Source organism: Polypterus senegalus, chromosome 3 (genome assembly GCF_016835505.1).
Source record: "Polypterus senegalus isolate Bchr_013 chromosome 3, ASM1683550v1, whole genome shotgun sequence".
Lineage (NCBI taxonomy): Eukaryota > Metazoa > Chordata > Cladistia > Polypteriformes > Polypteridae > Polypterus > Polypterus senegalus.
In genome coordinates, this window is record NC_053156.1 from 281,606,921 (window position 1) to 281,620,919 (window position 13,999).

The window sequence follows — 13,999 nt, forward strand, 5'->3', positions numbered from 1 at the left end:
AACCTAGCCAGCATTGATAAATTAAAGTAGTAGCTATTAAATCAGCTTTTATACTCTGAAGTAGCATATTTTTGATTGTCATTTTTGACATTTTAGTTTAAGTTTCAAAAATATAATATAGTTGATCCCATACTTAAAACAGTCAAGTTCCAGAAAAAAAAATGTTCTAACTTCATTTGCTGTAAGCTTAAAATTATAAATGTTGTGCGCTAAATGTGCTGTAGTTAACTATGTAAACATTTGATCACTCCATAAAACACAATACAGGTAGTTGCCAGGTTACGGACATCTGACCTACGACATACAAACTGGGCCGCGGCTGCGACGCATGCGCCTCAGTAACTGCCGCTCCATCATCTTCAGCCTGGGGACGCTGCAAACGGTGGCTAGATTGAGGCTGGAGGGGGGCGATTTCGCTGCTCATGCTGTGTAGCATCCCTCGGGCGGCAAGCAGTTTCACTGCCCACACATGGCTGCCCGTTCATTCTCGGTGGGCGGCTGTTAATGCTGCAAGCGGTGACCCGGTTGTGGCTGAATGGAAGCCATTGAGGGTGAACAGGGTGGCGGGGGGTAGCATTGTAGTGTGCCTCGGGTGACTACGTGTTTAATGGGGGCGGTGGTGTTGCACACGCTGCAGGCAGCATACTGTAGTAGAGGTGACTGTGAGGTGGGCTGGTGATGAACCGCCCAATCGCTGCCCCCATTCATTCTCAATTATAAGCCTGCTTGTACTGTTACGCACATAGCAGGAAGTTGTCTCTTGTCAGTACAGGGTGGCCCAGATCAAATTATGCAGATCCAGATCATCTGGATGACTTTAATTTATGCAGGGACGATTCCAGTTCGGCGCAAAGGCGATTCTTCATGTCATCAGTTCGCACACTTTTCAGTGGTCCGGGATTTTTTGGGTGATTTTCTATGTAATAATCTGAATAAGTTATACCATAATGAAAATTGCATGATTAGATCTGGACGTGTTGACGCCTGGTGCCTTCCTGCCGTGATAACGTGGACAGTGCTGTGCAGAAGAGCTCATCTTAACCTTTTGTCTTCACCCTTCAAGAATGTCTCTGAAACACAAATCTGATGCAAGTGCTGGTGTTATAGTAAAGAAGAGAAAACCCATCACCATTGAAAATAAAGTAGAAATAATAAAAAGGTCAGAAAGAGGTGAAACTCCATCATTTATTGGCAGAGCACTTGGTTACAGTCGGTCAACAAAAGCATTTATTAAAATAATGTACCTGTTCCAACTTACATACAAATTTAACTTAAGTACAAACCTACAGTCCCTATCTCGTATGTAACCCAGGGACTGCCTGTATGCAATATTTCTTATCAATATTTCTTATGAACTGAAAATTGAAAGTGAAAACAAAATCCCATTAGCACATTCAGACTTGGCACAGCTACAACATTGGCATGTCTGACTGATGAAATTATATGTCTTACTTTGAGACAGTGGATTAATTTTTGACTTTAGAGGGCTGTCTTGCCTAAAAACAAATGCCCCTAAATGGGAGTCATTGTGTATTATACACTGGTATAACATATTGGTTTTCTAGTGTGATTTTGGTTGTTTGTTGGTTGATGAACGGTGTAGAGAAAGGAATTTAGGCGCTTTAGTCATTCTTAATTAAGTTATAAGTTTACATTTTATTATTGATTTGTTAAAATGTAATATGTAATTACTAAGGAAATGCAAAAGTATTACAAAATAAATATTACATGTCCTTGCCAAACAAGCATGAACCTTAAAGGATTCTGAATTAAAAAAAAAAAATAGAACTGTAAATATTCTATCTAAATGTAAGAAGTTTTGCCAACTGATAATTATAGAATAAAGCTAGTTCATGTAATACCTGTATAATAAACACACATAAACTATATGCATATGACCATTTGTAATGCGGAGCGCAAATGTACAATGTATTACTATCTTAATAATGAAGCAATCCAAACAAAATAAAGATCACAGTATTCCTGGATAAATGTACAAACGAGTGAGTGTACAAGAACACGCCTCATACACTGGATCAATTACAGCGTTGAACAGGAAATTGCTGCCATCACCCCTACAGTGCTTGTGGATACCATTGCCAATATGGAGCGCCATGTTAATATGTGTTGTGACAGATTAGGGATGTATCGCTCCCTTGAACCCCTGTCCAAGACTCCAGACACCAGGTAAAAGTCCACACAATGACTTTATTAATCGCCACAGTGCACAAAGCACCCTCTCCTCCACTATACTCATACAATCACTAATCAATACACAATAAACCAATCTTCCGACTCCCAGACGCGTTGCCACCCTTCCACCCAGCTCAGTTCGCCGTCTCGGAGCTCCCATAGTCCGTTTATTCTCCCTGACCCGGAAGTGTTCCCAATCCCCAGTCCATGTGATTCAACATCACTTCCGTGTCAGGTACAAGTCCTTCTTCTTCACCCCGGAAGCATGTCGCTCTTCCTTTGATGCACTTCTTGGTTATAGGGCACAAAGAAGTCTTCGGTCCTCCCTGCAGCTCTCTCTTGCAGCCCCTGTGGTATCCAGCAGGGCTGAGGATAAAAACTACAAAGTCCATGACTCCATGCTGGTCTTCGGGGCACCTCCATACTGCAGGGAGGGCTCCATCTGGCGGCCTGGGGGTATTGGCCGGGATGACAAGATGGCCAAAGACCACAGTGTTTACAAAAAGAAGGCGACCATTTCTAACACTGAATGTGATTGGATTGTTTAGATAGATAGACAGATAGATGTGTAAATTTCCCCTTGGGATTAATAAAGTATCTATCAAGGTATGCACTGTATTTATTTTGTTTGTATCGCTTTATTATTATGTGAGTAACACATCACAACTCAGGGCCTCTCCCATTTAGAATCTTCCTGTATATGTCATGTCTTATTTATTAAAAGAATAAAAAGTAAATACACTGTGGTTTCAGCACTGAAGCTGTGTACGTATTGCTGTATTCACAAATGATGGTGTGCCAGATTATTTTTGTTTAGTTAAGTATCATAATTGTTTAGGTTGGCCAGCTTGGATCATAGGCGAAAGGTGTTCAGCACTTATTGGTCTATAAACCACCAGTGATGCATATGATATTAAAATTCTATGTGTCTTGTGGTCACTTGTTGCTTTTATTTTACTCACAGAAATCTCCAGACCTCCTTTCACCAGGGATCCATTGCAACTACAGGGCACCTTGATTCGGACAGCACTGCGGAAGAGTTCACTGGGGTTTGGGTTCACCATTATTGGTGGAGATCGGCCTGATGAGTTCCTGCAGGTCAAGAATGTCCTCAAAGATGGACCTGCAGCTCTGGATGGAAAGATCGCTTCTGGTATGAATCTAGATACTAGTGCTGGGTATTAAGTGCTTTCAACCATTTGTGGGGGATATATGTATATTGTAGGTTTTCCGTCCTGGCACATGTTTGAAGGCTTTCTTATTATTTAAGAAACAAGCAAGAAGACATTCTTAGAAAATTCTGACAGTCTGTTCATAAAGTATCAGTTCAGCACAAGTAATATTTGTTTAATTTCAATAGATGTATTTAGGCAACAGTAGGTATAACTCCTGTACATTGATTCTTTACTTTGTTATTAACAATACATAGATAGATAGATACTTTATTAATCCCAAGGGGAAATTCACATAATCCAGCAGCAGTATACTGATACAAAGAAACAATATTAAATTAAATAGTAATAAAAATGAAAAAAAATAAAATAAAATTAATGTTAGCATTTACAAGACTCAGACACCATAGCATAGTTTTATTTTACATATGTATTGCCCAGTGCTCAACATCTAATATGATTCTGTTCAGTTTATTTTAATTAAACCTTACATTACAGGGATAAGTGTCTGCAGACAGTCCCAAAGGTGCAGAACATTAAACATTTTGTAATAATGCAGTGAAAAACAGAAAAGCAAAGTGTGGCAGACCTAAAGCCTTAAACAGAGCAATGTCAGTAAACAATGACAATAAGTATGAAACCATACCAACGTAATGTTAGATTAGATTAGATAAACTTTTAGTCCTGAGGGCAAATTTAGATGGATACCACAGCAGAAACATAAAAAAACAAACATACAGACTCCCAGGACAACACTACAGTCAGTACTGTATTATTGCATATAAGCAAGTAAATAAATAAATGTATATTGTGCAAAATTAACTTTCAGCATAAGCATTTAGTTTGGGACTGGGATGTCTGAGGCAAGCATTGAATTGCCTAATAGCAGCAGGCAGGAAAGATCCCTGAGGCACTTCTTAGCATATTGTGCAGGAATGAGTTTGTGGCTAAAAGTGTTCTAAGAGAGTACCTCATGGAGGGGATTTTTCATGATGGCATCCAGTTTTGCTACCATTCCACAACAGCTTCCGATGTTTCCAGCATTAGCCCTGTGATGAAGCAGGCTTTCTTGATATGTTTGTTCTGGTATTGTGTTGGTTTTGAACTGGTTGCTTCCCCTATAGACCGCAGCATAGAACAATACAAGTATACTGGCTACTACAGAATGGTAGAGCATTTCTAGCAGCTTGAGACCAGAGTCTCCTCAGGAAGTACAGTCTACTCTAGCTCTTCTTGTACAGTGTCACTGTATTGTCAGACCAGTCCATGTTGCTGTTTATGTGAATCCTCAGGTACTTGTAGTATTGTACCACTTTCACATCTTCCTCATGAATAATGCCAGAAGTATTCCTGATATTGAGTTTCAGGCATTTCTACCTGCACCACAAGGCACGTTCTCCACAAGCTTCCTGTACTCTGACTTGGCTCCATCATTAGTGCACCCTATTAAGGAGGAGTTATTTGAGAAATACTGATATTATACTGGAAGTCCACTGTGTAAAGGGTAAACAGAAAGGGAGACAGGACAGTTCCCTGTGGTGCTCCAGTATTGCACACCACTATTTGACACACAGTCCCTGAGCCTCACAAACTGTTATCTGTATGTTAGGTAGTCCATGATCCAGAAAAGTGTGGGGTGCTTCAAGATGCATAGCCTTAACCTTTTTTTGTTCCCAGCGAATGAGGCAGAATGTTGTTAAAATCACTGGAAATATCAAAAAATACTTTCCTGGCTGTGATTCCAACATTGTCTAAGTGGGAGTAGGCTCCGTAGACCATGTACATCAGAGTATACTACATACCTTTGTTTCTGAAGGGCAAACTGCAGAAGATCAAGATGTTCTTTAACTAGGAGTCAGAGCTATGTCAGAACCAGCCTCTCAATTGTCTTCATGATGTGTGTAGTACAAGCAACTGGTCTGAAGCCCTTGGGATCACAGGAATGCCCTTTCTTTGGTATTGGGTCTACACAGGATGTTTTCCACAGCTGCTGACCCTTCAGTAAACTCAAGGAAGGAGAGAACAGGTGCTGAAGGACCCCACAGAGCTAACTGGCATGTGTTTTCAGCACTGTGGGGCCGATTCCATCCAGCCCCACAGCCTTGTTCATGCAGAGTATCCCCAGTTCTCTTTTTACTTAAACAGCAGAGACAGACAGGAGACCATACGTGTGATGTCGCTGTAGAGAAAGCTAGAGATGATATTTGGGATTCCAGAAATTTCTCAGCTTGCACACAGTGGCTACCATTGCTGGGGTAGGGCTGGACAGACAAACAGTCAAACCTGTCGAAGAACTACTTCAGTCAGTTAGCTCTGTTGTTGTTGTTGTTCCCTTTCTCTACCAGTAGTCAATGATAGTACTCCTCCCATTCCATACTTCCTTCACGTTGCTCTGCTGCATCTTGTATTCAAGTTTGTCTGTGTAGTTGGCCTTCCTCTCACAGAGCTGCTTCCTCGGTTCTGACTGCACCCACTTGATGGTGCAGGTAATAATGGTAATAAAAAATGTAATTTTGTTCCTGATTTATATGTTAACCAGACTGTAAAGGTTACTGGGATGATAAATAGTGATAGTAAATGGGTGATGCAGACTAATTGGTAGCTCATGTGCTTATACAGTAGAATCTTGGTCACATAGCAAGCAGATTGAAATCATAGATCTGTTAAACTTCACTCATAATTATGTTCTTATGCTTCCAGGAGATGTGATTGTGGATATAAATGGTACATGTGTTCTAGGAAAAACGCATGCAGATGTGGTTCAGATGTTCCAGTCTATTGCTGTCAACCAATATGTGAATATGGTCCTCTGCCGTGGCTATCCTCTTCCTGAAGATGCCAACAGTGACCTCAGTGGTGATATTGTAACAAGCACACCTCTGATCAATGGTCAGACAGGCCCTACTCAAGCAGAAACTGTCCAGGGTCCTCATGATGTACATTATTTCACTACTGACCAGAATGGGAGGCCAGTGGTTCAAGTTTTACCCAATGGTCGGTTCAATGGCCCTCTAACAGACTTTGAAGCAGTCTCATCTTCTGGTCTTTTGCAGCCAGAGCTGGTAACACTTTCTTTACTAAAAGGACCCAATGGGTTTGGCTTTGCAATAGCAGACAGCCCCCTAGGGCAGAAAGTTAAGATGATTCTTGATGGACAGTGGTGTCGTGGACTGCTAAAAGGTGATGTTTTAAAGGAAATCAACCGACAGAACGTGCAGACCCTGAGCCATGCCCAGGTGGTGGATATTCTGAAGGAGTTTGCAGTAGGGAGCGAGGTTTCTGTTCTCGTCCTGAGAGGAGGTAAGTTGGTTGTGCTCACCTGACAACTCATTTACATTGACTTTTTTTTGCTATAGTGATCCATGGTAAGAAGTAGTCTTTTTTTTTTTTAAATCAGTTGAATTTGCTCAACCCTGCCAAAGGTTCTGAGACCTTCAAATCTTAAGTAATGCATTTAAATGTTATTTAACCCATGAATTCACATTTCCCCACATGTATAAACCTTTATCAGTGTAGAGAAACATATAGCAAATTCTTGTTCCATTAACCAGAGTTGTTATTGCATTGTGTACCTGTATGTCAAAAAAGAAGCCCCTGATTAATTTTCTGGGGATTTCAAAATGTATTTATTTACTTAGTTATTTTCATCTGAAGTTATAACATTGTGTGTGTTTAGCAGCTTTACTTTAAATGTAGATGTACAGGCCAAAATTTTGTCATGTTGTCAGCCTTCCAGACCATATTTGCTCTTCACATGTGCATAGGACAGTGTTGCCAAATGGCGGAGAGTGTGGAGAGCTTAAAGAGTTGCCAAATGTGACTGTTTTAAAAAGCAGCAAAAGGGCCAAAATATTACTAAATATCAGACAATTCTTAAAAGCACTTTATTAATATCTGGGAGGAAAGAATATATTGAATAATGCATTATACAGTCTCCATAATTTAATGTTCAATTAATAATTATTTTGACATTTTATTCCAAACTTAAATTGACTTAAGGGTGTTTCCATGGCTCATCTTATATTGTATTTATATTTACTTGCTTAGCTGATGTTTAGAAAGGGTATGGAAACTGTAATAAAATCAAAATAACTATAGTTCTAGCTCAGAAAGGAGTATAAGATACCAGTTCACACCACAAATAGTTTTCTTTAAGGTTTTAGAGTGTATGAATTAGCTGTTTAATGCAAATGTGCTACAGTAGTAGTAAAGACAACAGAACGAGCAGAATCACAGTTGGTAGTCTGCTCTGCTGCTTCATACCTGTCCAGTGTTTACTTATTCTTCTGACTTATCCTTAAGAGTATTTGCCTTTTCAATGTATGTACTATTGGCTATGTATGAATGGCCATGCCCATCTAAGATAAACAGCCTGCAGACTGGGCCCGTGTATGAATCACATCTTGTACAATATTTCTCTCTGCATACATCCGAAGGCTGTTGGAAAATGAACATGATTGTCTATCCTTAGATTTTCATGTTGAAATGTCCAAGGAGAATTAGGCCCCAAAGAGAGTTATTCTTATTTGCTGCAAAATTTGAAAGCTACATTGCCAGACTACAGCACCCTAAGGCCAGGATTGTTTGTTTAGAATTTTGTTTATAATTAATAATGATTTATATGAAACCTAAGACTCACAGAAAATAAAAGTTGGAGAGTATATAATGCAAAATTGTAAAAGCGTAAATGGGACTTGTACTGTTTGTGAACATGCAGTGTAAACCAGAGAGAAGCTTTTTAAATTCAAATACAAATGAGCATTTACTGCCATTATTAATAATGCATGTTCTTGCCAAAGTATTTATTGTGCTAGAATGTACAATATAATTAATAAATGTCAGGAAATACTTATTGCAGCTTCTCATAAAGTCATTAAGTTTGATGGTATGACACTTCTTTAGACTTTGTGCTCCAAATGTTGTGTTAAATGGGTAAGCTCGAGGCTAACAGGCGGATGTGTAACTTGCACATGCTTGCCTTCCCTCAGGAAGCTTTTATCTTTAGCCTTATATTCTTGATATCAAAGCTGAAACTCACAATGCATGAAAGGTTATAACTGTCAATTAACTTCAAAATATATGGATTTTAATGTGTAAGAATCCCAAACAAAACATAGTCATGTAAAGACTTATCATGTAAGACTTATCAAAGAGTTCAAAATCATTTTAATTGGTTTTATTGTTAACCTTCTCTAAATTATAGGTGTTTATAGTAGTTCACCATTTTTTGGTTTAACCACTAAATGTAATTGTATAACACCTCATAGTCATATTTAGCTGCTAAATGCAGCAGGCCCAGGTCAACCAATGATCATGGTTATTCACACCCAATGGTCTTATATAGCTTTTAAAAAAAAGATATAGTGATGATAATGCAATGCAGAAAATTAAATAATATTTTTTGATTAGTCACACTGGTATGAGTGTTATCAATATGTTGCTGGTGGTGGTACAATTTATTAACACAGGAGTCTTAAATCAATTGTATTATGCATAGCAGTTTTTGTGTACAATGTTGTATCTGTCAGAAGTAAAAGACAAATTCAGAGAAGAGAGAGAGAAAAAGAGAGGTTCCTTCAGTTTAAATGTTGTGGCCACAATGAAGCCAGACAATGATTGTTTTCTTAGTATATTTTTACATACCTTTTTACGTTAAATCAGTCATTTAAGAAGCAAAACACTAGTTGCTTACTTAAAATAAAAATCAGTCATTGTCGAGTTTCTTTTTTTTTCTTGTCAAGTCATCAAGTGAATATGGCTGCTTTGTTTCACAGATATTTAAGCTGTCTTTGTATTGTTAGGCCACATCAACACTAATACATTCATATTTAAAAACATGTACATTTATTAACATTTTTGCATTTTGTCCACACTACCACATCATTTTCATCACCTGAAAAGGTGATGAAACTTTAACTTTAAAACTTCAACTTTAAAAAAAAAGCGACCTTCAGAGCTATATACTCCTGGAAACGTAGCATCAGCATTTCATTGTGGACAAGTATAAATGTAGTTTTCTGAAAACAATACTCTAATTACACTGTGATTTGTTCATGCTTATTTCGTGGCCCTTCCCTGATGGGATTCTGTTCATTATAACGGCTCATTACCTGACTCTGGTTACCCTTCACTGAAGAAAATTATTTTCCAGCATAATGGGCATAAAAGAGTTTCTTTTTGTGGCGCTTGTTGCGTTGCTTACCTGTATGCATGTAAATTGCATTTTTTAAATTTAGAATGCTGCACACATGTAAAATGCAAATTACGTGCCAGTCACTACAGTTTTGTGATAAATCCTGTGGCCATTGACATTAACTAACTTTTTGTAGTGAAAAATTCAGAGCCCCATTAAAATCAACTTGTAAATAACTCGGTTGACCACCTTTAATCAGCATTTATCACTTAAACTTAATCTGCTCAGTAAGAAGGAGCCCATTCTACAGAAAAAATTATAACAAGGCACTTCATGAAATGGGTGGATGTAGAATGCAGCCATGCTCACAATATTTTAGGACAGAGAGAGACACAAGAAAGCACAGTGAAGTAAAGTGATGATAGAGACAGACACACTTTATTTATTGAGTTACCTTCATAGATGTTCTTTGGTACAAGATGTGCTCTGATTGCTGTGGACTGCTTATAATCAATCCTTTCAAATTAACATAGAGCTCTTTTTTTAAGTGTCACTTTAACATTTGCTTTGTTTTTACTTAATGACAAGACAACTGTCACCAGTTCTGAACTTTCAACTGTAATCAGCACATTAATGTGACATGGGATCAATTTACTCCATATCTTTAGATAATTTTTATTTTTCTTTGCTGTGTACATGTTGTCGGAGTCCTGCCTGCACTGATAGTTTTAAAAGCACATAGCAGTTGGATTTTCATGGGGCTCTCAGTTTTTCACTACCCAGTCCCTTCAGTGGGTTTGCCACCAATGCATGCATGCCCAGTGTACGCGAAAGCCACAGTTACACGTGTTTTATTATTATTGTAAATGATAAATGTGTGTGAGGAGATCATTTTTGTTTTAAAGTTTCATTTTTAGATGAAGATGTGGTAGTGTGGACGTAACCTCATTCACATTTTTAAAACTTAGCATTTTATGGGACTTGTCTTATTCTTTTGAGGTAGTGCTTTTCCTTTTGCTTAGAAAATTAATTGGTTGATTTTTTTCTGTAAAGTTTCTAGTATACATATGTTAAGTTATAATGTTTTAAGATTCTCCAGATCTAGTCTTAAAGGAATACTTCACCCAAAAATAATTTTTAATCTGTTATTTACCCATGTACTTCTTAGTGATAGCCATTGTTGGATAACAGCACATATCAAAACATCCATGAAAAAACCTAAATGTCACTCGCATTCCATAATCCACAAGTCATCCAGTCATATGCTCACAAAGCGCATATTTTTAATAAAATTTTGTTAAATAAAAATAATTTCTTAATGTGGAATGTTCTCATGAACTAAAGTGAAGTGTGCCCAAACACAACTAACCATTTGAATTGTTGACCTACCCCCAAAAGGATTCATTGGTCATAAGTCCAGCCAAGTGAGAATTTATTCTTTGGCCAATATTGAGCTTCATGTGATCGTAACATTGAAAGGTGCACTGAGAGGCAAGTACAACTAAAGATTCTACATTTTAGGAAGAGACTATCCATCCATTATCCAACCTGCTATATCCTAAATACAGGGTCACAGGGGTATGCCTAGTGTATACCTGAGATGCTTCAAGAAGCAGAAGGTCTGTTCAGCTGTTCAGTTTCAAATATACTCCAGTTATGGATATGAATATAATGACATGCTACAGGTCTACAATTTACAGTCTGGTTCATTTCTGAGTATGTTGTCTAGCATTGGTCACCATACACACCTATTCTATCAGAACCTTTATCTCTGTTCTGCATGAAAACATAAGATTCTTTTTTTTTCTTGGCCATCACTACAGACTACATGGAGTTGGCAACATCTAAAATAAATAACATTTTTGACTGGAGCATTCCTTTAATAGTGCAGCATTCATATTGTGTTTCACAGTGTGTTTGTTGGACCCTGTGGGGATCAGTGCCGGTTCACTTCTGCCCTGCTTTACCCACAGACAGCTGTGATTTGTATATAGTTAGAATGATTTATTTGAACTGTATTTGTACCAGTAAGTAAATAATGTTAAAGAGAAAACAAATAGTACATTCCAAAGGTTGAGTATACTGGTAAAATTCCTTTACAACGAATATCTTTACAACAAAATTTTCATTACAGCGAAGTATTTTTATGGTCCCGACAACTTCCCCATATGACACGAGTCTATAGAAATCTTGTTACTACAAAGTACATTCAGCAGATACTTTCATTACAACGTAGTGCACAAAATACCTTGAAATGCCTGAATGAATCATCCACAGGGCAGTTAGTTCTTTGACTGCAGCTCAGTTGATCCCCAAACAGGAACACAGTTTTTTTTTTCTTTGTTCGAACTTTCCTCGTACTGTGTTTTTTTTTTTTTTTGTGTCTCCTGCAGTTTTCAGTGAAACCTTTTGATTATTGCTCCTCAACTTTTGAAAAACATCCACTGGAATTTAACTCATTGTCACCCTCCTTTAGAAATGGCAGACACAGAAAAATGATAACAGTTCATATTAGAAAAAAAACAAAACTTTTTCAGCTCTCAGTTGCGGCAAAATGAAAAAAGACATTGCCAATGAATTTGGAATTTCGCCATCAACACTGTCAACTTTCTTGAAGAAAAATCTCGGGTTCTAAATGTATGTGGACTGCTGCATTTGAAGATGTCAAAAAAGCAGTTTTTATGTGGTTCAGTGATGCTCGTTCAAGAAACATTCCTATTAATGCGGCACTCACTCAAGAAAATGTGAAGTTTGTAAACTCTTTTGGGACCTCTCCCAACTAGACAGCATGCCACAGTGCGATCACCTTGCCTGTGGAAGACTGTTTATATGTTGCCAGGGCAACAGCAGGCTCACAGTTGTGCATTTACAAGGAACATTGTAAATGCAGAGAACAGGATTACTTGGCCACTAACCTGACCACGACCCTGCCTGACTGCTGTGTCTGTTTATAGGAGAATGGCAGCTCCCATTACAATAAATAACCGTGCTGTTCCAGTTTCAAGCTGAATAAAGCTGGTTTTGCTAAAGTACTGAGACTCAGCCTTGTGTTTTGGCATCATTTGCACCCTGAAAGTGTATTATCGCAAGAAAATGCTGAAAAAAATTCTTGTCAGCATAACTTGTAGACAGGAGAAGATTAAAATTAACACGAAAGGAGCTATTGAAATGATTACAGACGCCTGGACGCAATATAAAGAAAGCACTATAGTAACAAATACAGAATCTCATTACAACAAAATATATTTTTTTAGGTCCCTGGAAGTTCATTATAACGGAATTTTACATATGTATATATGTATGTATGTACAACATGGAAAATATTACATTACAAGGACCTTAGCACCAGATGTTGTTATGGCATTAAAAATGCATTTTCTACTATTTTTAGTTCTCATTTATGCAGAATATTTTTATTAATTGAAATGGAAGTATACGTAGAATCAAAAAGCAGATAACAGAATTGTTACAAGCCTTTCGTCTCTCCCATGTTTATATTTTGCCACCTTTGCAAATGAATACTATATGTCTGTGGATCCTGCAAAGTAGAAGGTATTGTATCACTCCACTTGAAGAGTTTGCACTAGTATTCAGTTCAGCATAGTGCACAGGATGTGTACTCCAGAGCTGTGCTGTTGAAGTTTATTCTATTGCATTTTTTGGTTTGTTTTGTACATTCAACAAAAGGTGATACTGAGATCAGCTGCCTCACCATATTTGGTTTAAAATTGAAATTATGCCAAACAGGTGCTGTTGCTTTTTTGACTGCACATTATAGCATTCTCTGGCGTCGTCAATGAAAGCTTTTTTTCCCTGTGCATGTAAGATTTAAAGCAGTCTTTTCAGAATTAGATTCACACTTTTTGTTTTTAACCTGCCTAAAGTAGTTGCTTAGGAAAAAATAAATCCTAAATTTTTATTTTCTTGATTTAGGACAGTGCTGTTGATATAATAACCAAATATTTAATCTTTTAATGGTATTGAATATCTGCCCAAACCTAGCGCCACCTGTATACTATTGTAGCCTGAGCTGTCTAGGTACCTTTTACATAATTCTGATTAACAGGTCTTGGTAGTTGGGTGGAGGGTTGTCATTATTTGCTTATTTTATCCATAACTTCTTTTGGTATGTCAACATGTTCTATCTTTTGCTTTTTGCTTAACAGGTCAGACATCACCTGTGAAGTCTTTGATTCCTGTAAGTTATTTTACTTTTGCCTGTCTTTAACTATTCATTTTGTGGTATGAGGCACAGATGCTAGATAAACATTTGCAGGATGTAAGCATTGTTAATATATATTTCAGAGTGATCTTAATTTCACCCTCTCCGGTGACCAAATGTCTACCACCTCCTCCATTTGTTTGCAAATGCACTGTGTTAGCTGCATTAGCAGTGCAACTTTTGGCTGACATCTACATGACAATTTGTTGACATTGAAATAATGAGTTAAAAGTAATGATGTGGAGTATTTGGTATTCTCTTACTAGTCAAAATATATTT

The 13,999-nt window shown here is 37.7% G+C and overlaps 1 protein-coding gene across 5 annotated transcripts in view; it reads left to right on the plus strand.

The window, feature by feature from the left end:
- The window catches only part of magi3a (membrane associated guanylate kinase, WW and PDZ domain containing 3a), a 109,840-nt gene that overhangs the window by 62,089 nt on the left and 33,752 nt on the right, over nt 1–13,999 (plus strand). For all 5 annotated transcript variants that reach the window (XM_039749308.1, XM_039749303.1, XM_039749306.1 and 2 more), the window contains exons 9-11: nt 3,158–3,346; nt 6,066–6,665; nt 13,665–13,696. In XM_039749308.1, the coding sequence (XP_039605242.1) occupies nt 3,158–3,346; nt 6,066–6,665; nt 13,665–13,696 (821 nt within the window). The remainder of the gene's footprint in view (nt 1–3,157; nt 3,347–6,065; nt 6,666–13,664; nt 13,697–13,999) is intronic.